General features: G+C 43.8%; 2 protein-coding genes across 6 annotated transcripts in view; one reads left to right on the top strand and one right to left on the bottom strand.

Moving 5' to 3' along the window:
• LOC140906191 (tubulin beta-4B chain-like) overlaps positions 1-9,427 on the bottom strand; it is a 61,186-nt gene extending 51,759 nt beyond the window's left edge. The window contains exons 1-2 of the mRNA XM_073329685.1: positions 8,510-9,427; positions 2,860-2,960 (exon numbers count right to left, since the gene is read on the bottom strand). Of these exons, the coding sequence (XP_073185786.1) occupies positions 2,860-2,885 (26 nt within the window). The 5' untranslated portion in view covers positions 2,886-2,960; positions 8,510-9,427. The remainder of the gene's footprint in view (positions 1-2,859; positions 2,961-8,509) is intronic.
• Positions 8,603-23,523, top strand: part of SETD2 (SET domain containing 2, histone lysine methyltransferase) — a 153,608-nt gene continuing 138,687 nt past the window's right edge. For 2 of the 5 annotated variants that reach the window (XM_073334863.1, XM_073334862.1), the window contains exons 1-2: positions 8,603-9,597; positions 12,324-12,396. In XM_073334863.1, coding sequence (XP_073190964.1) covers positions 9,573-9,597; positions 12,324-12,396 — 98 coding nt within the window. In that variant the 5' untranslated portion in view covers positions 8,603-9,572. Of the gene's footprint in view, positions 9,599-12,323; positions 12,397-23,523 lie in introns of all 5 variants that reach the window. The other 3 variants (XM_073334861.1, XM_073334859.1, XM_073334860.1) reach the window with 2 other exon arrangements.

The raw sequence follows: 23,523 nt of genomic DNA, 5'->3' as shown, positions 1-23,523 counted from the left end.
CTTAGCTACTTGGGCCCCAGAAGGTCTTCTGGATGGAGCCACTTCCAAAGGTGTCGCCTCAAATGCTGCGCTACTATCCGGGGTCTGGCCTTTTTGGGGTAGATCTTGGATCAAAATATTGCCAATGGGTTTCCCTCAGGAGTGTCCAAATAGTCCAAAATGGCAAACCTTACTTGTTTATAGCCCTTAGCCTCCTCTAAGTCCAGGCTACAGTAGGTCTGCCTGTGCCAGACCAGTCAAGTGCGAAACTAAAAAGCCCACTGCTGAGAGGGCCACAGAGATGCTAGTGCCACTCTCTCAAATGTAACTAAAAAGGCCAGGATCATCGTCTGGTCCCATCTTGGTTAGCTTCACAGGTACAGGTGGGGGACCCACCTCAGCAGAAGTGTGACCCACTGGTACTCTGTGGGGGGGTATAGGGCCAACACTATCTGTTGTATCATTTCCTTGTATAACTCCTGCTGCTGAGTCTTCAGTTCCCTCAGCAGCTGTTGCTGTTGCGTAGTTGGAACTTGCTGTCGGGTAGCCCACTGCTGCAGCAATTGCTGCTGGAACTGTCACTGCTGAGCCCCACGCTGCTGTCGCATGTCCGCTAGCCATCTACACCACTGCTCAGGTTCCATCTTGCTCAGAACTGCTAAGCTCAATAAATACCCTTATATCAGGTGTAGTTATGCCCACATTCTTCACCACTTGAGGTGGGTGAGGGACCCTTTGGGCTGCTCACAGAGTCCTTCCCTGCTTGTGGCATACAAGGGATTTTCCAAACAAAAAGGTTCTTTCCCCTCTCCGTCCCTGGGAGACTGAGAATCAGAATAAAAGAAAGGCAAAGGTGGTCAGTTTCTCAGGCAATCTTTTGGTCACCCCTTTGGAGTTCAGCTTATCTGCAGGCTCTAGTGTCCTTGACTAGGGTTAGGGTCTGCCTCCAGCCCCTCTTTCTGGTTACCCCCCACTTTATACCTGGTCCATGAAGTCTCAGGGGAAGAAGAGTCTGCAAATGTCTTCCTCTTTGCTGCTCTATCCTTGTAGGCCACTTTCTCCAAGGCCTCTGCCCTAGTCACATCCCCTTCCTGTGGCAGGCTTTCCCTTTTTAAGCTTCCGGGCACAGCAAGTCTTACAGGTGTCTCTGGATAGTGCTGGCTGAGCCCATAGAGTGTGGGTGCGCACCCTCACACATGTCCTGTGGAGTACCTGTTCTGAAGAAAGCTTCAGTTCAAGGCTGTCTCTCTGGCTGCTTTTGTCAGGCAGCTGTGTTTCTTAAAAGGGTATATATGAACATGAGTACGGTGACTAAATGCACTTCAAAAATACAGTTAAAACTCACATATGTATATAAAGCAAAGCAGCAACTGCCAGTCTCAGGGCCCTGGGACCTTCCATTCTAAGCGTGTCACAAGTTTCAAATAGTCTGGTTCTGACTGATATCATTGCCACGTATATGATTTGTGTGTCTGCTTTAATTTGCCATTTCCCCCCACAGGGCAACTACCACAGCAGCATTAATATGTCACATAACACCATACTCAAACCTGATGGTTGTGAAGAACCACTGGCTATTGACAGTCGAAAGAGTGGTGGGACTGTGGGACAAAGTACAGACAGAAAGCCTGCAAATGTCAGGGACAGTGCGGTCTTGAGAAGGAATAAAATGAATAAAGACACTGGGCCAAAAGGGCATAGAGCAGAGAGATACAGAAATACAGGCACCTCTGGGCCACACACTATTATCTGGTCAACACCAAGAACGTGCTTGGTGCTGCACAGCACATAGAAAGAAAGAGTGCCTGCCCCAAGGAACATACAGTCCAAGGCCTCAATCCTGCTAACGCTTACGCCTGTGCTTAACTTTAAGCATGTGAAGAGCCAAGTGATGTCTCATATGCTTAAAGTTATTATAACCACCTCTCGTGATGTTCTAGGTCTCAGAACATTTGGTGTTTTTCTTAAAGTGCCAGTTCCTGTGAATAAAGAAAATCTGAGCTTTTTATTTTTTTTTTGGCTAAGAATTTTTTAGGCCTCTTGATTGTGGAGAAAAGCTTGAAAAAGTGAAACCTAAAGGCTCGAAAACCAGAAGGCAATTCAAAAGAACCTCAGACTTTTTTTTTTTTTAAAATAATCTCATGATTTTTGAACACTTGGTGTTGGCAGCACTGAATTAAGCAAGTGCATAAGTGTTTGCAGGGCTTAACAGAAGACGAGGTACGCTAGGAAATTCGGAGGTAAACGTGATTTTTTTTTAAAACTAAATCTACATCTTGTGCTTAAATACTAATCCCAATATTATGTTTATTCACCACACAAAATCTTGCTGCACCATTTTTCTATATGCACAGGAGACTGCCAGGAGAACCATGAGAACAAAGTATTATCATCTTAAGAAAACATTTTAAAATTCTGTATTCATTTTTTTATTGACAGAGTTTTTATACAAAGAGAGAAAATGAGACCAGGCTCTGGAAACAGAGAGAGAAAGCAAGTGGGGGCAATGAAGGCAGCTGGAGAGACACAGAACTGCTGCAGCAGTCAGAAAACATGTCCAGAGTCTGAGGTCAATCAACAAGGTGTAAATCCACAATAACTCCAATGGAGATACACAGACAGTGGTAACAGATCAGAATATGGACTTAGAAGAAAAGGCACAATGAGCATTTTAAACCATAAAAAAGGAACATAAAATATTCATTAGACAGTTTCTGGTAAAAATATTTTACCTCGGATTTAGGAAGCTATTCTGTATGGAGTCCAATATTAAACCATAAGTACAATCAATTGGACACGACAGTAACAATTGCTATCTCCTGCACGTCACCAACTCTCCTTATTTTATTGCAATTGATAAACATGATACTTGGCACTAACCTTAAAGCCCTTGCTTCCTGAGTCATGTGAATATCCAAGACCCTTAGCTGTCATGGTTGCAGAAAAGAGCTTGACAACGTGACTAAAGTGTAACCTAAGGACTAAAAAAACAGAAGGTAAAGATAGAGAATCCAATTTTTTTTTTAAATCTCATGATTTTTAAGCCAATCTAATAATTGGGGTTTGACCCATGATTTTTAAATGTCTGCGGTTGGCAATACTGCTCCTATTATGCAAGCACATAGGGTTCTGAAGCTCAATAAAAATCTGTCTAATCATACCAGTGACTACAGAGTACAATTAGGACAACAGCCCTGCGCTAGCCCTACCTCAGCAGTTTGTCTGGGGAGATGTTGCCTGTAGTGAATATTGTTTAATTCATTTTGGACAAGGTACCTAATGGCCTTCAGGCACAGAGCACTAGGGTAACTGTGTGAGCTGATTTCTGCTGCCCATGCAAAGCCCCTCTGAAGTCCATGGGACTCCACATGGATGCAGGATTCTGCAAAGACAGAGCTCATTGGAGGATCGATGCCTAAAATATTAAAAAGTTGAGTTATCAAAGTAACAGATAATGAAGTTCTAATTACAGCCCAGGAAAAGTGACAACAATAAATTCCGTTATGTACTGGCTTAATGGTTTGCAGGAGTAGAGTCTACATGTGTACAGGATCAAGCTCCTAACGATTACCGCTGGTTGAATAGCTGTGAAAATATTGTCCGATGTTGACAAATGTTATTTCTCAAGTCAGTTATTCATATTAAATCAGCTATAAAGATGACCAAATACTTAAAAAAGTGATTTGTCAAATAACAACAAATACCAGCATCAAGTCATATATTCCAGCAGCTGACTAAGATTTCAATTCTGCAAACTTAACTTTAAGCACACAAGTAACACCTAATAGGGGGCCTAGTGGTGATGTTACACAGACCAGAGAAAAACATCATTTAACTAGTAGATCCCAGGCTGGGTTCTTCACACTAACCGAAGAAACAACTTTTCATTCATAAATTGAATACATTTCACCTAGAAATTGTTGACATTAACTATAGAAGCCCATAATTCCTTTTTTCAACAGTCACTTTTCAGAATGAGTTGACTAACTTATAAGGGAAAGCTTTATTAGTGACACCACACAAGTGAAAGACAGTACTTATATCACTGTGGGAAATAATGATGCAGAGAATCTTTTCCCATGGGTAAGCCTATTTCAAAGAAGCAACACCTAAATGCTTTACTATTCAGCCTAAATAACCTGCTGGGTTACCTCTGACTTCCTTTTTATCACCCCACAGCTATTGGCAGTAGACCCTGGGCATAACACAGGTGGTGACTTACCACGGCTTCTTGTTAGCCCCAATAAAAGGGGAGAGCAGCCAGCCTCCCTCCCCCTAGGGAAATCAAAGACCCAGCTGTGTACTAGCACAGCAATAGGGCATATACTGAGGGAACGTTACATCAGGTAAGAGGATTAATAAATTCTACTGTATGGGCTTATTTTAGAAAAATAATTTATTAAAAGTTGGGGTTACTTTCATGTCCCCATAACCAACCACCAATGGGCGATTTAAAAACTCATCCTCCTAAGCCTGATTGAAGAGTCCCTTAATTTAAGAGATCCTCAAAGTTAAAATACAGTTGAAATAAAACATTTGAATTGGATGGGCCCAAATACAGTGTAGTCTACTGGGAACTCTTTCCCCAGCTGTAGACAACACAGGCAGCCTAAAGTCACTTTTGGTGGCACATCCACTGTCCTTGATCACATTTTGCTTGCTCCTGCTTCTTAACAAAACCAGTATCCTTTTTTCTGCTCTGCTCTTGTATAGCCCCTATCATTGCTAGACAGTAGACACCAGAGCAGATACAATCAATTGAGCTGCTTATGGGGAGATGATTTGGGTGGTGCTGATCATGCAAACATTTATGCATGAGTGTGGGACTACGCACGTGTACTAATCAATTCAGTAGGGTTGCTCATGTGGATAGTTACTTGCATGAATATTTGCATACAAGATTAGGACCTTGTAGCTTCCTGTATATTACTTGGACCTTCCGTGCCAGGACCTCATACCAGAAAAGCTAATATGGGAAACTCCCTCTAAGCAAGCCCCTTGTAGCTGGGCTGGGCTTGTAAACTATGAAGATTGTTCTGTGTGTGTTACAATTACTTTCTCTGCTGAATCACTATTTTTGGCTCCTATCCCTAACAGACCATGTTCAACCATGTATTATCTACATGCTAACAGTCACCACACAATAGCGTATTAAGTAATTTATTTGTGGATTATTTAATTAATTTTACACAATATCCAATTAACAACTAACAATATACACCACTGAATGCTATCTGACAAGTGTACTGAACAGATTGTGTCTTGTATTGAATATCACATCGCATGTTGCAGCACTTTCAGCTTGATCCAAATCCCAGATTTGGAGGGTTTTTAAAAAAAAAAAAAAAAAAGTCTTCATGCAATTTTAAATTTCAGCCAATAATATTGTAATTTAAACACTCCCCTCCCCCACTACAGCCTAAATAATATTATCATTAGAAAATGCAAATGTACAAGGGAAAGTAGAGCAAGATTAGATTTGAAAAGTTCCTTGTTCTAAGAATTTCAGATGCTAAGGCAGAAGTAAAGATATGTCTATCTTTAATAAATTGTTATTTCTAATATTTTTTATTAATAAAAGTTGAATTGCTTCCTCTGGCTTTCCCAGGGCATCCTATCTTCTCTGAGTCTATCTTTTAGGCCTCAATCCAGTGAGTTGCTCCACATGGGTTCTCTTTACCATTGACTTAAATGCCTTTGACCCCAATCCTGCACAAATTCACACGCATGTTTAACTGTATGAATTATGCCCTAACACTGCCATGAGTTTTGTGTGTGGTGGATCTTCACTGTAATCAACATGCCTGTGTGTGCGCACAGGTCTTCCGTGCAGAACTTGCTGCAGGTAAGGGTGTAAGACTCATTGTAGTGAAGTTAAACGTGTGTAAGTGTTTACAGAATTGGGATCTACACGTGTAAAAAGTAAACGTGTAAATGTTCATGGGATCAGAGCCTTAGGCCACAATCTTACAACTTGTTACATACAGGAGAACCTTTGTACTCATGTGTAGACCCACTGAAGTCAATGCGAGTCCACACAGACACAGCAGTTCACCTGTCCAGAACAAATTGCAGGTTCAGAGCATTGCCCTGTAAACTCATTAGGAGACAACTGTCTTTGTTGATATCTGTACAGTACCGAGAATGATGTTTTACTTAACGATTAATTGATAATGATTATGGCCGTATCCCTTTCATGATGCATTAAGAGGTAATTGTCCCTTGTATTGTAGATCTTTTATATTGACTAAATAGCATTCATTATTTATTGCTGTTTTTAAAGTAATTTTTGAGGAATAAAATTATTTTAATTTGCCTAAGTAGCAGGCTTTATTTTACTGTTGCTGTAAAAAATGAAGGATAAAATCAAAGAAAATTTTCCAGCCCTTTAATTTAGTAAAATTCTAATTATGACATTTTTCAGTTGCATCTCCAAAATTTTGTGTATGATTACCAATCAGCTTTGGGTGTCTATCTTACTTGAGAGACTCCACTTTGCATCTTACGTAATATTTCATCATCCACAAATCTCTGCTGGAGGTTTAAAAAACTGAGTAGCTAATATCCCATTTAACGTTAGCTTGTATACGTGAATACACAATATCTGTTCAGTAACAATAACCCCTTTTCAAAGATTCTCTTGCAAATGCGTCTCAAAATCACATTTCAAGATTAAGGCCCCAGTTCAGCAGTCAGCTCTGTGGGAGCTAGGTCCTTGCACCTACAAACATGCAGATATAATTGCAGAATTGGAGCCTTAATTTTGTAACTTCTTAGGATACTACCAGGTACTTTAGGGTCAAGATTTAATTCTTGATTTTTTTCCCCACAAAAATTAATTAACAGAAATGTTTTTGTTTGGTTCAGACTTCAATGAAAACTGTTTGCCCCCGACCCTGCAAGCTGTTCCACATGCATGGACCTTTGGGCCACCTGAAGTCCCATTGACTTCAGTGGGACTCTGTGCAGGTGCAGAGATCTGCTCACCTGGATCAGCTTGTAGGATCATGGCATGTTTGGATTTAAACCTTATATGGCAGTGTCTATAATATAAACATTGCAGTTGCTGTGCAAGTGCAGGAGAACCAGCAAGCAAAAATGACTAATCTGCTTTTATTATCCAAGCTGAGTGAAATGCAAAGCCTAAACAAACATAAATGGTGAAAAATAAGACCTCGATTCTGCAATAAGCTCAATGGGGCTATGTCAGGGCATGAGAGTCTCCCCATCCATTCATAGCTTCATGGAATTTAAATCCAGATGGGACAATTATGATAACCTAATCTGATCTCCATTTTATACAGACCATAACATTTCACCAAGTGATTCCTTCATCAAGCCCATAACTCCTGGTTGTGCTAGAGCACATCTTTTAGAAAAACATCCAGTCCTGACATGTGGAACTTATTGTGGGATAGGGACCTAATTTAAATTCCTTCTGTTTTAAGACTCAGAGACCAACATGGTTCAATGGTTCATGCCAGAGATCAGGAAATTCTGAATTGTGCTTCTGGCTTTCCCACTAGATTCATGGTTGAAGTGTCCAGCTCAACTAGAAGTTATAGTCTTGAGGCAGGAATTATTGGGTGAAATTCTATAGCCTGTGATACTCAGGATATCAGACAAGATTACAATAATGGTCCCTTCTGGTCTTAGATTCTGACATGACATTGAATCTCTCTGCCTCAACTTCCCTGTTTGTAAAATTAGAATAATACATGCCTCTATGCTGTGCTGAGGATTAATGTTGAACATGATATGCCATGTAAGTACGAAGTATATTTTTATTAATAAGAAGCTAAGATGCTAACATTGGTAAAGAAACATCCTTGATACAAATATTAGAGAGACAAGGTGGGCGAGGTAATATCTTTCATTGGTGCAACTTCTGTTGGTGGGAGACACAAGCTCTCAAGCTTACACAGAGCTCTGAAAGCTGGTCTCTCTCACCACCTTGTCTCGATGATATCCTGGGACCAATATGGCTACAACAAGACTTGACAAAAATATGATTTTTAACCTGAGAGTGTGTCTGCACGGGAGGACTACCATGTCCACTGACTAGTAAGTCAACCCACGAGTGACTTGTTGTATCATAGTCTTAAAATGCACCCGACTACCTTTTCCTGTGAACTGGGGGCAAGCGGTGCAATGGCTACTAGAGAGGAGGGAAATCATGTAGAAGTACCAAAGCTGTGGATGTAGGTAAATAATGTGCTGTAACATGTTAGCAAATGATTATGGCAAAATTCTCAGAAAATCTATCGAAGACAAAAACACAGCCGTTGGGCTGGGGAAATTACTGAATGTTTATATCCATAGAACAGGTACTTTAGGAGGGAGAGGGAAATGCTCCTAGTTCCCAAATGTAAAAAAAAAGAAAAAAAGAAAAGAAGGCTGCAAACTACTCATTCGGGAAGAAAAACCTGATCTTCAATAAAAGCCCCAAACCAACAAAACAGACATGTCTCCTTTAATAGTGAGCTTCCTGCTCCATGTTTGTTTCCACGACATGAAATTGCTTCTTTACCTTGCAGAGAAGGAGCAGCAGCTTGCATTTATGGCAGTTGCTTGCTTTGGGGCCTTGTCGCTGTTTCTCTCGCTCTCTGTATTTTCTGTTACTCTCTTAGTAGGAAGTAGATGAGTTACAGTTTCCGTTTGTGTTTCAGAGCAGGAGGAGGAGGGAGCGAGGAAGAAGCCTCTGAGCTCAGCCACCGCTAAAGAGGAAAAATACAGTATACGGGGGAGGGGAGAGCTATTACAAATATAATCCACTTTCAACTCCCAGAACTACATCATAAGGGGCTGTGAATCCCCCCCCCCTCCCCCCTTCCTCCAGGGCATCGGATCGGACACCTGGAGCAGAAGAGGAGCAGAAAACCGAATCAGCGACGGGGGAGACGCGTTCGTCCACGTCTAAACTCGAGGATTTACAGTTACTGAGGGAAGGAGGTTTCAGCTGGGTTGATCTTTTTCTTTTTCATTTTATTGCTTGGCTGGATTATTTCATTGGAAACGAAGAGTGGCTCCTTTTCGGGGTGGGGCCTGGATCTCGGTGGAGGACCCAGCCCGCCCGCTCTCTCCACCACCCCGGCAAGGCGATCGCTGTTGGAGGGAGAGGATTATTGCTAATTATAAATTGGCGTCTTTCTGCGGCCCCCCCCGCCCCCCAAGCGCGGGATGGAGGGCAGCCCCGTGGCCTGGGCAGCGGCAGGTTCCTGTCCCTGAGCCGAGGGGGCTGATCGCGGTGCATGGGAAGCGTTTCGTGGCCTGAAAGGGGGTGGCCCTGAGACACCCTCCTACCACCAGGAGCTCGCCGCCGCCGCCGGGACGTTCGCTGGTGCCCGCTGGGGTGTCCCCAGCCCCGGGGAGGATGTGAAGGCGGCGGCTGGGGCAGGAGAGCGCGCACCCCCCCACGGAGGTGGTTTGGTGTCTCTGGTGCGTGGGGACCCGGAGGAGCGGAGCGGGGGGGGGGTTTGTCTAACACCCTCCCCTGCCTCCCTCCCGCTCTCTCTCTATGCGGGGCGGGGGCTGCTCGGATCCTCGCTGCTGCCGCCGCTGCTAGAGGGGGAGGCCGAAGATGGGGGATTTCTATGATCCGGAACATCCCACCCCTGAGTAAGTATTGAATTTCCCCACCCCCCCCTCCAGCCTGCTCAAGGGGGGGGCCCCACCCACCTCCCCCTCCAGCCTGCTCAAGGGGGGGCCCCCACCCACCTGAATTGGCCTGCTGCCGGGGGGGGCCCCCACCCACCTGAATTGGCCTGCTCGGGGGGGGGGCGGGGGCTTACGTTCCCCCAGGACAGGCCTGCACATGGGTTACCCGCCGGGCCGGGCCCGCTCGTGGGTTCGCCCCCAGGGGACAGGCCGGCCGGCGGGGGGGGGGGGGGGAGCGGTTTAACCTCCGGCTGGAGGGAGGCAAAATGGTTCCCCGAGCGGGCTGGGGCCCCGCCGCCGGGCTGAGGGGCCGGGCGCGGGAAGGGCGGCGGCGGCGGCGCGGGCAGGTGCGCGCGGGGCGAGATTGGGGCTCGTGGGCCTGTCGGAGCCGGAGGGCGGGCGGGCTAGGCCGCGCATCCCCGGCCTCGAGTGAGAGCCCGGCCCGGGAAAGCAACGGCTGAGGCGGGGAGAGGGGCAGTGTGGGGGCGGGGAGGAGCCCACAGCCAAGGGCAGGCGCTGCCCCCTTCACCCCCCCCCCCCGGGGGTCTGCTTGTGGGGAGGGGGCCAGGGCGGGTCACTCTCCTTGTCAGCCCCCGAGTGTGGGGGGGAGGGGCTGGGGGTCACTCTCCCTGCCACCCGCCCGGGGGGAGTCTGTGTGTGTGTGGGGGGGGGACACTCTCCCTGCCACCCGCCCGGGGGGAGTCTGTTTGTGTGTGGGGGGGGGGGACACTCTCCCTGCCACCCGCCCGGGGGGAGTCTGTTTGTGTGTGGGGGGGGGGGACACTCTCCCTGCCACCCGCCCAGGGGGAGTCTGTTGGGGGGGGGTCACTCTCCCTGCCACCCGCCCAGGGGGAGTCTGTTTGTGTGGGTGGGGGGGGGGTCACTCTCCCTGCCACCCGCCCGGGGGGAGTCTGTTTGTGTGTGTGTGTGGGGGTCACTCTCCCTGCCACCCGCCCAGGGGAGTCTGTTTGGGGGGGGGGTCACTCTCCCTGCCACCCGCCCAGGGGGAGTCTGTTTGTGTGTGTGTGTGGGGGTCATTCTCCCTGCCACCCGCCCAGGGGGAGTCTGTTTGTGTGTGTGTGGGGGGGGTCACTCTCCCTGCCACCCGCCCAGGGGGAGTCTGTTTGTGTGTGTGTGGGGGGGTCACTCTCCCTGCCACCCACCCAGGGGGAGTCTGTTTGTGTGTGTGGGGGGGGTCACTCTCCCTGCCACCCGCCCAGGGGAGTCTGTTTGGGGGGGGGTCACTCTCCCTGCCACCCGCCCAGGGGGAGTCTGTGTGTGTGTGTGGGGGGGGTCACTCTCCCTGCCACCCGCCCAGGGGGAGTCTGTTTGTGTGTGTGTGGGGGGGTCACTCTCCCTGCCACCCGCCCAGGGGGAGTCTGTTTGTGTGTGTGTGGGGGGTCACTCTCCCTGCCACCCGCCCAGGGGGAGTCTGTTTGTGTGTGTGTGGGGGGTCACTCTCCCTGCCACCCGCCCGGGGGGAGTCTGTTTGTGTGTGTGTGTGGGGGGGTCACTCTCCCTGCCACCCGCCCAGGGGGAGTCTGTTTGTGTGTGTGTGGGGGGGTCACTCTCCCTGCCACCCGCCCAGGGGGAGTCTGTTTGTGTGTGTGTGTGGGGGGGTCACTCTCCCTGCCCCCCGCCCAGGGGGAGTCTGTTGGGGGGGGGGGTCACTCTCCCTGCCCCCCGCCCAGGGGGAGTCTGTTGGGGGGGGGTCACTCTCCCTGCCCCCCGCCCAGGGGGAGTCTGTTTGTGTGGGGGGGGTCACTCTCCCTGCCCCCCGCCCAGGGGGAGTCTGTTTGTGTGGGGGGGGTCACTCTCCCTGCCACCCGCCCAGGGGGAGTCTGTTTGTGTGGGTGGGGGGGGGTCACTCTCCCTGCCACCCGCCCAGGGGGAGTCTGTTTGTGTGGGTGGGGGGGGGTCACTCTCCCTGCCACCCGCCCAGGGGGAGTCTGTTGGGGGGGGTCACTCTCCCTGCCACCCGCCCAGGGGGAGTCTGTTTGTGTGTGTGTGTGGGGGGTCACTCTCCCTGCCACCCGCCCAGGGGGAGTCTGTTTGTGTGTGGGGGGGGTCACTCTCCCTGCCACCCGCCCAGGGGGAGTCTGTTTGTGTGTGTGGGGGGGTCACTCTCCCTGCCACCCGCCCAGGGGGAGTCTGTTTGGGGGAGGGCTGAGGGTTACTCTACCTGTCATTCCTCCGCCCCTGGGGACTGTGGGGGAGGCAGAGCGGGTCCAACTCCCTGTCAGCCCCTGGGAGTGTATGGTGGTGGTGGGGAATCATTCTCCCTGCCACCCCTCCAGGGGTCTATTTGTGGGGGAGGTCGTTTTCCCTGCCACCCCCCAGGAGTGTATGGGGGAGCAGGCTAGGGGTGGTCATTCTCCCTGCTACTTACAGCTCTCCCAAGGAGGCTCTTTCTCCACTTTTTTGTGTGTGGATAATTAAATGGCTCCTCTCCCTGCCTGCTGCTTTGTGAATCCTCCCCAGTTTCCTTATGGATGGGTAACTGGTTGGGATTCAGGCTCTGACCAGGTAGGTGAACATGGCATTCTCAGGGAAATACTGAAGTTGAACTAAAGTCATACCATGCCCCTGCCCCATTTTCTAGCTGAAGGGAAAAATGGTCAATGAGATACAAGCCTGAGGAGGGGACAGTCTAATGGCTGATGTTTGTTTGTTTTTCTTTCTGCCAGGGATTTTCACCAAAACATACACACACACCAATCAGCATGTCAGGGCTGCTGGTTTCATCGCCTCTTGGAGAAGGTGGTTCAGTAGCTAATAGTGCTTTTCGTCTTCTTCCTCAACAGTCTAACAGTTAGCTACTGGTCCTGAATAATATTTTGTGTTTATAACATGCTTTGCATCCTGAAGGATCCCAGAGTGCTTCATAAAATTTATACATGCAGCATCACTGAAATGCAGTCACCTCTGGGATGGAAGGAGGCAGACAACTGGCACATAGCACTTTTCCAGTGCAATAGTTGGATGGGTGTGAAGGGTAAAAAGGGATATTTTGAACAGTGCAAACATTTTAAGCAACATGCTACAAGATCTCTAATGTTCAAGGAGAGCAGATGGGATTTATGTGTCACCCAAAATGAGGTTTTTGCTGAATGATGCTTACATCTGATGCTTCTAAAATTAGTAAAATGCCAAGGATTTCAGTTTGAATTCAGGTTCAGTTTTACTAAGCCTAGGTCACAGGGTCTCTTATTTCTTCTAGCAAATGATGAATAGGTGTATGTAGAAGTGCTCATTCATTACAAATAATCCTAACTGTTGGTGTAATTTTTGGTATTCCAGGTCATTTCAGTATTAAAATAAGTAGCTCATATTAAACTCATACATGTTAAAAAAAATCTATTTATCATCTTGCATAGTCACCAGTCACTTAGAACAATCTCCAAACATATTATAAACCTGATTTATAAAAATTCATATTGGCTTTATTTAACAACTTTTAGTTACAAATATTTCTTTAATATTTCATCTCAACAGGGGTTTGTTACCTCTTAATAAATTTACTATGGGCTGAGATTTTGAAAAATCTTCAGCAGACAAAAGTTATATGTTAGAGAAGCCTTTTGAAGTGTGGTCATGTAAAGAATGCATAGAGAAGCTGTCTTCCCAATCACCCTCCTGTGTACTAGGTCCTGGAACCTTGCTCTTATACATCTGATCATTGTTTCCCACTCCATTAAAGCAAGTGTTATATCTTATTCAGGCACTTGTGCTTCTGTAAAGCAAAAGGTTTATAAAGTAGATTTGTCATGGCATCTTCTTTAGAGGCAGGAATGCTTTGTCTTTAATAACCTCCTTCTCCTTTCTCAAAGGTCACATTTTTAAAAATGCAGTGCATAGCATGTTCCAGGAGCCCGTTGAGTATTTTCAAAGCACAGTTGGCTGTCCTGTTGGAAGACACAGGTTAAAAACAAACCATGATAGCTGCAGGGTATTTTATGCTGCTGTAGAAGATGGCTTCCTCCAAATATGGTACTCCTCCAGGGTACAAACTATCAGCATACAGCAGACTTATCACTGGCAGATTTCTTACACTGTTGCTCTAGAATTTCTGTTCTTCCCCCTTTGACTGGGAGATTAAATGAAATACTTGTTACTTATCCCTGTAGCTAATGCAATTAATGACCTGTCTGAACATTGTTGGATTTCTTGTACTGTTTAGGTTTAGTTGCTGTGAAAAGAAAGAGGAGATACATTTTCATATTTTGAAAAAGCAGGATTTGTAACTTTTAATGTCTGAACTGTATACATAAACAGTGGTGTTTTGGAGAGTGACAGTAATGGCTAGGTGACTTGAACACTTAACTGGAGACCAATAAATCAATAGACTTGTACCTAGTGCAGTGCTTTTTCTTAATGGGACTATTGCTGAGTGACTTTGGCAATAGATATATTAGACTGAAGGGTGCTGTTTAATCACATGGTTGGATGTTATATTTGTAAGTGCCAAGATATTGTACTTGGGTGTACAGTGATGATGCCACTGACTTGAGTTTTCTTGTAAGGAATTAAAGTCCATTTACATTTTCACTTGCTTATGTTTTATGGTACATGTTCCTCTCAACAATAAAACTTAAAATTTTTGTGAAATTCACAGTATAATAAATCCAATTCATGTTGCCTTTGTGTGAAATAGAACTTGCAGTATATCTAGATAACTAGTCTTTCCTAATTTTTGTGTCTAGATTCAATGTCACATTCATTGTAAATCTGTCTGGTTTCCTCCTGTAAATTTGCGTAGTGTTGACTTTGATTTAGCAGTGATATTTGACCAATGAGTTATTTTTGTTTATTTTGAACTTGGATAGGCTGAAGTGGGAGGGAAATGTGATCTGTATGTGCGTAAAGTTACTAGTGAGTGTATAGGGCTGCTAGTGGTGCAATTAAATGCTGGAAAGACTATTTTCTTAGAGAAGAAATTCAGTTTATTTTTCAGTTCAGATTATGTATGTATTAAAATACCCAGTGAATTGAACATGCAAAAACATCTTAAATGTGCTAGATTAAAGCTCACACTTTTGAGGCACTAAATATTTGCTCAATGTGAGACAAATTCAGAGAAAATTTTTGTAGCTTACTTTAGATATTTGTAAACCATTTATTACACCCAGAAACTAGAATACACCACCAAGAATTGGCTGCAACAAAAAAGCAGTATGAATTAACACATTTGAATGGTATAAGGCTGAAATCTGCACTTGTTTCTTGTTTTGCTCTCTGCTGCAGGTTATAGCTTGGCTGTATCTTCTTCAACTTTACTGCCAAAGGCCTCTGACCTAGATGGGTGACACTGCCCATCCACGCATAAAGGTCTGCTTTATGGATCACCCTACAGCAGAACTTCCCAAACTTTTTTTTGCCGCACCCCCCCTTTGGAGATTCATGTTCCACACATGCCCCCCTTAACATAGGGGTAAGAGGGGAATCTGGATGGTGCAGAGTTTGGAGCCCATGGAGGGAATCCCCAAATGACCAGCGCGAACAGGGTGGAGGCTCGTGCACCCTGTTTGAATCCTAGCTGCCGAGAGCAGTTACTCATGTGCACGCAGCAGTTCCACCCTCTCTGTGCATGCGCACACCAGATGTGAGGTTTTTATTGTGGGGCCAGGACATGTCTGCAATGCCATGGTTATGTTGATTCCGAGTGCAGCCACAAGGGCTAGCGGGGTGAGCGTTTGAGAGTGGAGGAAGGTTTGGGTTCTTGGGAGGTTGTGTGGTTCTTGAGAAGCTGACTGGAAGTAGAATGGCAGCACAGCACTGGGTGTGCTAGGTAATGGTTCATTTTTAACCAGTCAGGTCCCTGCATCCCCCTGATAACCTCAGTGCACCCCTCAGGAGGGTCATGCCCCACAGTTTACAAACCAGTGCCCTTCAGGATCAGGGCCTAAAACTATGGTATTCAAAATTATTGATAGATTTTAAAAATATTTTAAGGAAATGCTTAGTTTAAAATTTGAGCTTTATAGTAGTTGCCATGACTTTATTATTTTTCAAAACTTGTTGCTATTATAAAGACTCCTGGGCAATTTAGTACTGTTTGTGGGTAGTGTCACTTTGGGATTTGATTACTTTTTTCTTGTTGGCAGCTGGATTCTATTTTCTTTTCCCCAAGGGAAAATTATCTGTAGCTTAGTACCCTCAACACAAGGTAGACGCTCCTGGCAAACACATTGTAGGTGGATATAGTTAAATCAGAAAGGTAGTTCCCTCAATTATATTGTTAAAATGCATCAGGGAGACACTAATGCAACTGAAAAAGACTTATTTTACAGCTGCTTCTACCTTTGATCACACTCTCTTATTAGAGAGACTAATGGTCTCCCAGGGCATGAAACTGAAGGAGGAAACTTGGCTGTTGTGGCATGTGAATTTTTTTAACTACATTCTTGATATTACTGCACTGTGTCACTTGCTTCTCTAAGAAAGAACAATTTTAAAGAAAAAAATGACATGTAATTATGTGATGCATGTACAACTTAGATTTTGAACCTAATATCCATAAAAACAGATAATTTGTAGTCTGCAGGTGCAAGTTTGTATAAATCTTTTTATTAAAACATCTCAATGTTGTTCAATAAATAAATTGAAACCAGGCAGAAAACTGTCAGTGCCCTAGATTTCTGCTTACACCACTTATAACTGGAGTGCTGTGTATGATTTTAAGTCCTTTTTTATTCTCTCAGGCAAGTCAGTCTTAAAGAATGAAAGCATCTGAGGTGTATATTTTCAAATGTATGTAGCATTTCTGTTAAATTATACAATTCATGTACCCATTGTTTTCTATATGCAGAATCTGTAAATATGCAGACTGTAATTTTAGGACAACTATTCTGTTTTACAAAATCTCGAAACATAATTTTCTACAGGCACAAATTGTATTAGGCAAGACTACTTTGGTACATCTTTCCTATTTTTCTTATTTTCAAGATTTTTTTTCTCTACAGGAAGGGATACACAATGAATAATAATAGACTTGAACTGCCCCCTTTGTCCCCTAAATGCTTGCTATAAATTCAGTGCAGTTCTCTTGTGCTCCTGAAATGTACACTGTGAATCTTGTCATTGCATTGATAACTGGACTGCATTTGGGTCACTAATCATACCAGTTGAAGGATTAATGAGCAGTCAGTTGAATCCAGTACATTTGTTTCCATTTTGAATGTAAATACTTACAGCCAAAACTTTCACACTTGGATGCCCAAAGTTAGGCACCTCTATCTATATTTAAACATGTTAAGAAGTGGCCTAACTTTCACTGAACACCATTTCAGTTCCAGCTGAAGTTAATGAAAGCTGCAGATGTTTGGCATGTCTGAAAATCAAGCCACCTCTATTTTGGTCCCTGAATATGGATTTTAGGTGCTTTAGCTTTAGGCAACCAAGTTTGAAAATTATGCCTATGTGTCTGTGAGGAGAACAGTACTTGCATAGTGTCTGACCCTTCAGTTACTTACTTTATGGTGTAGTGCTTGCTTCAATGGGAGTACTCACAGCAGTTGTCTGCACCTAATTGTAAATGTTTTCAAGATCAGCCCCATAATTTAAATTAGATATAATTGTCCCACCCAGTTTGAACATATTTTGAGGTAATATAGAACAGAACAGTGCACAGTACCCAATTGTGGAAAAATAGCTTACTGACTTGTTCATATAAGCAGGTTAAGTTATTTGAATAATTCATTAATTATCTGTGGACTGTTCATGTGGTAATTATATGGTAAGTTCTCAACTAGAGCTGTACTTTATGAAATCATCCTGTATAGCTTAAATTCTACAGGTGTTACTGTTCTCTAACTGGAAACACTGTTCTGGATTTTATAAAAATTGATCCTATTCTCTGGACTTTGGTAGAGAGCTAGTTGAGTGGAATTACATGAGGCGATTTGCTGATCACTTTGCACTTATAATAGGGCAATAAGCTTATGGTGTATAAAATGGTACTGTATAACTTACGTTCTGTCATGCTCTAACCTCATTTTTGCTTTTCCAACTTCGTGTTCTCCAACAGTTAATTTTCTTTTTTTGAAAAATAAAAAGTCTATTAACAAATCAGTGCTGGACTTTTCTTTCCTGCATTAAGAATTCTCTTCCCATTTCTTTTCTTGGGTATCGAACTATGAGCTCCCTCCCTTTTTTGGCATATGGAGGGGCATTTCTTGCCCTGCGCTTTCTCCCCTCCATTGCTTGTCCTATTTCTCTTCTTGTTTCTTATATAGCTTCCACCTTAGTCATTTCCCCTGTGTCACTCACTCTTCCTCTTCCATCTGCTTATGTCTCAAGAAACATGGCAAATCTACCCTGCCCATGCTGCATACAGTGTTTTGAAGGGACACAGTCAACTTGAAATTAAGTTAACTGCAAGAGTATAAATTACACTATGTTTCAGATACATCATCTACCACCGAGTTCCTATGCCAATTTCTGTAGTTTTACAATTTTCCCTCTGTTTTTATAAGGCTCTTTGAAAGGATCTTTTATACCAGAACCAGAAAACAAAAAGGAAAACAGAGTGTACACAAAATGCTGTCAAATGCGCAAAGTAAACAAACTAGGAATGGAGAAATACTTTTCCCTCTAACTTCCAGTGATAGTAATTCTAGGTGTGTGGTGACAATAGACAGAAGTGATCTAGGTTGGTAGTGTACCTGTGACATGGGATAGTTCTAGAAAGAGGAAGGAAGGGAATGGAAGAAACAGGTGAAGTGGCATCTGGAGAGTACTTGCATAATTAGGTGTTCAGTTTGATCGTTGTTTTCTTAAAGTGGGAGTCCTCTAAATGTAGCAGCTTTTGAGCACTTCAAAATAGTTATTTTGAATACTGAATAGTGTTTAATATTTGCAGTGACTTGTGTATTTGCATTGATATTGTAACTGCTCCATGCTAAATGGCTCGACCAAGTCAGTAACGCTTTTTTCTTTTTAACTACTGTAAATGTTATGGATGGATGAAAAATAACAAAAGCAGGAGTTAAGGTTGCTAGTATATCCTAGCTGTTGCTAGGTATTATAGCACGTACAATATGTTTTCAGGCCTCTGATTAGCTGGACAAGCCATTATGAGACAGATACTAAAATCTGAAGCAGGTAAAAAAGCCTTTTTCTGCCAGGCTTTATCATCATGTGAAGTCCTGTCCCATTGCGGACAGAAACAGTTAGCATCGTATTTTAATTCTTTAATATTAAATACTTTCTAGTTTTATAGGTCTAACATGTCAGTAACAAGTTAGACTTCAAAAGTATAGACGGTAGAACTCTTAAGTAGCCTTAAATATATATGTATTGATATATATACTTATATGTATGTGTTTCTATAAGATATACATGTAGTACCCTAACTAGTAACGAAAAGTGCTGCCCCTGCAACAGGGATGAGCTCAGAGTGCAATAAGAAATTTAAGTGTAATTTCCTGAGTCGTATGGTTGTATGTGTAAACTTAACACTGCATTAGAAATAGGTTGTTTGCATTTGGTTATGCCTAATTTAAAAATAAAAAACGGATCCTGGTTGCACTTGTGGAATTGTGCAACTTCTGTTTGATCAGCTTCATAGGTATTAAAGTTGACTAGTCTGTTAGTTACTGACTGATACTCGGTATCTACTGGGTACACTAGACAGTTACGCAGCTGGTTCCTATAATTCCATAGGCATTACTTTTCCTATGCATGGTCAAGCCCATTTTTAATTGTTTGTATCTTGTTAATTTCCAGTGTATGCTAATGGGACCTAGTATTCCTCGTTGAGAACTAATCACCTGTGACACGTAAAGTCTAGTTCAATTACCTGAGCTATTTGTTTTTTTAAAAAAGTTTGGAGTAGAAGAATCACCTTTTCCCATCTAGATTACTTGTAAATATCTAATGGATTTTTCTGTTTTTCCCCAAAAATGTCACATTTGAGAATAAACCGGCAAGGTTTTGCAGTTGAAAAGGAGAAATTGGCAATTCTTAGTGGAAATAGTGTTAGTCAGACATGCCAAACCCGTGGAAAAAAATGCAGATATTAGGCTTGTTTTTGGATTAATTGGTTTGAGTTGCTTGTTGGCTATTTTTTGGCTTGTAGCTTGTTGCTTCTTCTTTTTTTTGATCGGCTCCCAGCAAGTAGGGGCAAGGGGGAAGAAAGGGGGGAGAGACTCGGGTACACAGCTGGCCCACCACAGTCCCAGACTGCACACCAGGGGGATCTAGACACACAGAATGTTGGGGTTCTTAGGGATTAGTTTGTTTTGGCCTTGTTTTGAAATGGGATTAACTTGATGTTTGGCTTACTGTGAAAGTCAGGGTGCTTATTTACCGTGTGAAAGTTGGCAACTCTGGTTACAGTGAAAGTAGTGAAGCACTTGCACTTGTAATTATCATACCTCCTTTCATAGCAGTGCTGATACCTTGCAGAATATTCTGAAGACCAGTGTTTAGAAACCTACATAGCCTATTTTCATTTTCACTTCCTTTATTATTTGTTACATTTGCATAAAAACAGGATATGTTAAGTTTCTGCTGCTACTGTAGTTTGCCCACCTGAAATCAGCTTCTGTTGATTGTTGCCACAGCAACCAACTATGATGTTGGGAACTGTACCTGTCTGAGGGCAATAATACACTTCATATGTTTGCCCAGTGTGTTTAACTTTTTTCAGTAACTTGGTTCTCCCTCCTCCTGCAGTGGTTGGGCTTTACCAAGTAATTTATTTCAGACAGTCCAATTGTTTAAAAAGTAATGCCTGGAGTTTAGATTATTTTAAAATTGGTAGCCCCTTGTGTTGGAGGGGAGGGAAGAATGACTTTCAAGATGCGTGCCGTTGCTCGCTGAACCCAGTTGGCAAATTTTGTAATATAAGCGTAAACTTTATTTATCACATAAGAAACTACAATGTAAAACAAGGATTTTGGATTCTCTACTGAAGCAGTGACCTGGATAAAAATCTGGCTGGGGGGGTACTTAGTTCATAAATGGCAGCAAAGGAATAAGTGATGTCCCTCAGGGCTCTGTATAGTGGCTAATCTCAATTTTTATCTGTAGAACCAAAAACACGTCTCTGAACTTGCAGATGCCTACATTGGATCTGTCATAAGTACTGTGGAGGTACAGATTTGCAGGTGGATCTGAGAAGTTAAGTGGCAAAGGCAGCCTTCTTATAAAATATAAGCACCAGCATTTGATGAGGTGTAGTAGATGGGTTTGTATATATGTAAAATAATTTATATGGCAATCTGTGGAACTCTTGGTACTGAAAAATACAATTAAAACATTCTAAAAGTGAATGCTCTTAATTTTAAGTTTGACATGGAAAAATCTTGGAATATATATATATGAAAAGTGTGTGCTGGTTGGACGGCCGAGGAAATGATTGGCTGAGTCTTTAGTTCTTTCCATTTTGGGAGGACATAATGGGAACAAGGGCTTAGTTATCAACTTTAATGATAAACGTGTGTCTAATACCTTTACAACAGATAGTGTAAGTTTACACCTTGATATGTCAGTTCTTTGTCTGTTTTGAACATCTTTGGTTCCTGACCATTTTTTACAGTTTGATAGCATTTGTTTTGTCATGTAGTTTTATGGTAATGATGAACATAGAAACTTTCTACCTTTTATTACAGACTAAGTAATGCATGTGTAATGCTGACAGACCCCGGTCATCAGCGGGCGGGATCGAACCTGGGACTTCTGAAGCTTAGTATATGACCCTCTACTGCATGAACCAAAAGCCACATGGCTCTTAGCTAATGCTGTAGCAAACTTGTTAATCTCTAGAATGGTCTAGGTGCTACTGGAGGGGAACAGAGCACCGCATCAAGCAGGTGTAGGTTACTCATGCAAACTATAAAGTAAACGTCTTGGGGGAAGGGGTGGAGGGAATTATGACAGGTGGAAGTGATATATATGGCTATAATTTCCTGGCCTAACAGACTGTTTTTTTTCATGGTACAAGGTGGGTGAAGTAATATGTTTTATTGGACCAGCTTCTGTTGGTAAAAGAGGCAAGCTTTTGAGCTATGCAGAGCTCTTCTTCAGCTCCATGATTTTTCATGGTTAGACAGCTTGATTGCCTTTAACTATGAATCTTATTTCTTGCCTGTCACTTAAAATGTTTCCTAGACGGCCAATTTTGACCCCTAAATATCTTTAATGTGTTAAGCATGGATGGGGGGAGGGATAGCTCAGTGGTTTGAGCATTGGCCTGCTAAACCCAGGGTTGTGAGTTCAATCCTTGAGGGGGCCATTTAGGGATTTGTGGCATAAATTGGGGATTGGTCCTGCTTTGAGCAGGGGGTTGGACTAGATGACCTCCTGAGGTCCCTTCCAATCCTGAGATTCTATGATTCTGTGAGTGGACTTTGCTTTCACTGGCTGACGGAGAGCCTTCAGAACAGTGAAGAAGCATCGTGAAAGGAGACTAAACATCTTGGCTCAATCCGGAGGGATACTTGTCCAGCCCTCAGAGGAGGTTGCAAATGTATATAATAGAACCTTTCTACTAGAAGGAGCCCTGCAGGGAGGACCCAATTGTTTTCTTCACAACAGAGGAAAACAAATTGCAGGTGACACATCAGAGTTGCACATTATTATTAGGCTTGTCTAGTCGATGCCTTTGTTTGAGATTTGTTAAATTTCATGGCCAGAACCATTTTTTCCCTTGCATAACTATAAAAATGCTCTCTGAAGCCATTAGTGCCAAAGAGTTTAAAAATATTGCCATTGATGATTCTGTGTTTCAAAGGCCAGCTTGAAAAGGGTCGGCTTTTACAGGGAGGGTGTTGCTATGTATATTCACCCATCAAATTTGCAGTCTAAATCCTAACTGTTTATGGAACTCAGGAAATCTGAAAGATCCTGCCCATAAATGTTCAGCTTGAATCTGGTTTTGAACCTTTTAACAAAGTTACTTTAAATCTAAGACTAGTCTTATTTCTTAGTTTATGTTAAGAGCATTAACATGACTTTTCTTCAAGTGACACAGACAAGTCTAGTTTTCCTTCCAGTTAGCAAAAAGTCTGTCTACACACAGAAAACATTCCTTGACATGGTAGTGGCCAAACTTTGTTACAGCATGTTCTAGCTAGCTGCTATTGCTGTGTCCTTACTATTTTTCAGAGAACTTCCCATCATTTCATTGGACATCTCCACTGGTAACAGTGATGAGGGAGCCTTTGTGTCAAATAGCTGCTATGGTTTTCATAGAATCATAGAATCATAGAATATCAGGGTTGGAAGGGACCCCAGAAGGTCATCTAGTCCAACCCCCTGCTCAAAGCAGGACCAATTCCCAGTTAAATCATCCCAGCCAGGGCTTTGTCAAGCCTGACCTTAAAAACCTCTAAGGAAGGAGATTCTACCACCTCCCTAGGTAACGCATTCCAGTGTTTCACCACCCTCTTAGTGAAAAAGTTTTTCCTAATATCCAATCTAAACCTCCCCCACTGCAACTTGAGACCATTACTCCTCGTTCTATCATCTGCTACCATTGAGAACAGTCTAGAGCCATCCTCTTTGGAACCCCCTTTCAGGTAGTTGAAAGCAGCTATAAAATCCCCCCTCATTCTTCTCTTCTGCAGGCTAAACAATCCCAGCTCCCTCAGCCTCTCCTCATAACTCATGTGTTCCAGTCCCCTAATCATTTTTGTTGCCCTTCGCTGGACTCTCTCCAATTTATCCACATCCTTCTTGAAGTGTGGGGCCCAAAACTGGACACAGTACTCCAGATGAGGCCTCACCAATGTCGAATAGAGGGGAACGATCCCGTCCCTCGATCTGCTCGCTATGCCCCTACTTATACATCCCAAAATGCCATTGGCCTTCTTGGCAACAAGGGCACACTGCTGACTCATATCCAGCTTCTCGTCCACTGTCACCCCTAGGTCCTTTTCCGCA

Source organism: Lepidochelys kempii, chromosome 2 (assembly GCF_965140265.1).
Source record: "Lepidochelys kempii isolate rLepKem1 chromosome 2, rLepKem1.hap2, whole genome shotgun sequence".
Classification (NCBI taxonomy): domain Eukaryota; kingdom Metazoa; phylum Chordata; order Testudines; family Cheloniidae; genus Lepidochelys; species Lepidochelys kempii.
Note: the sequence above shows the minus strand (reverse complement) of the source record. Positions and strands in the feature narration are given on the sequence as shown.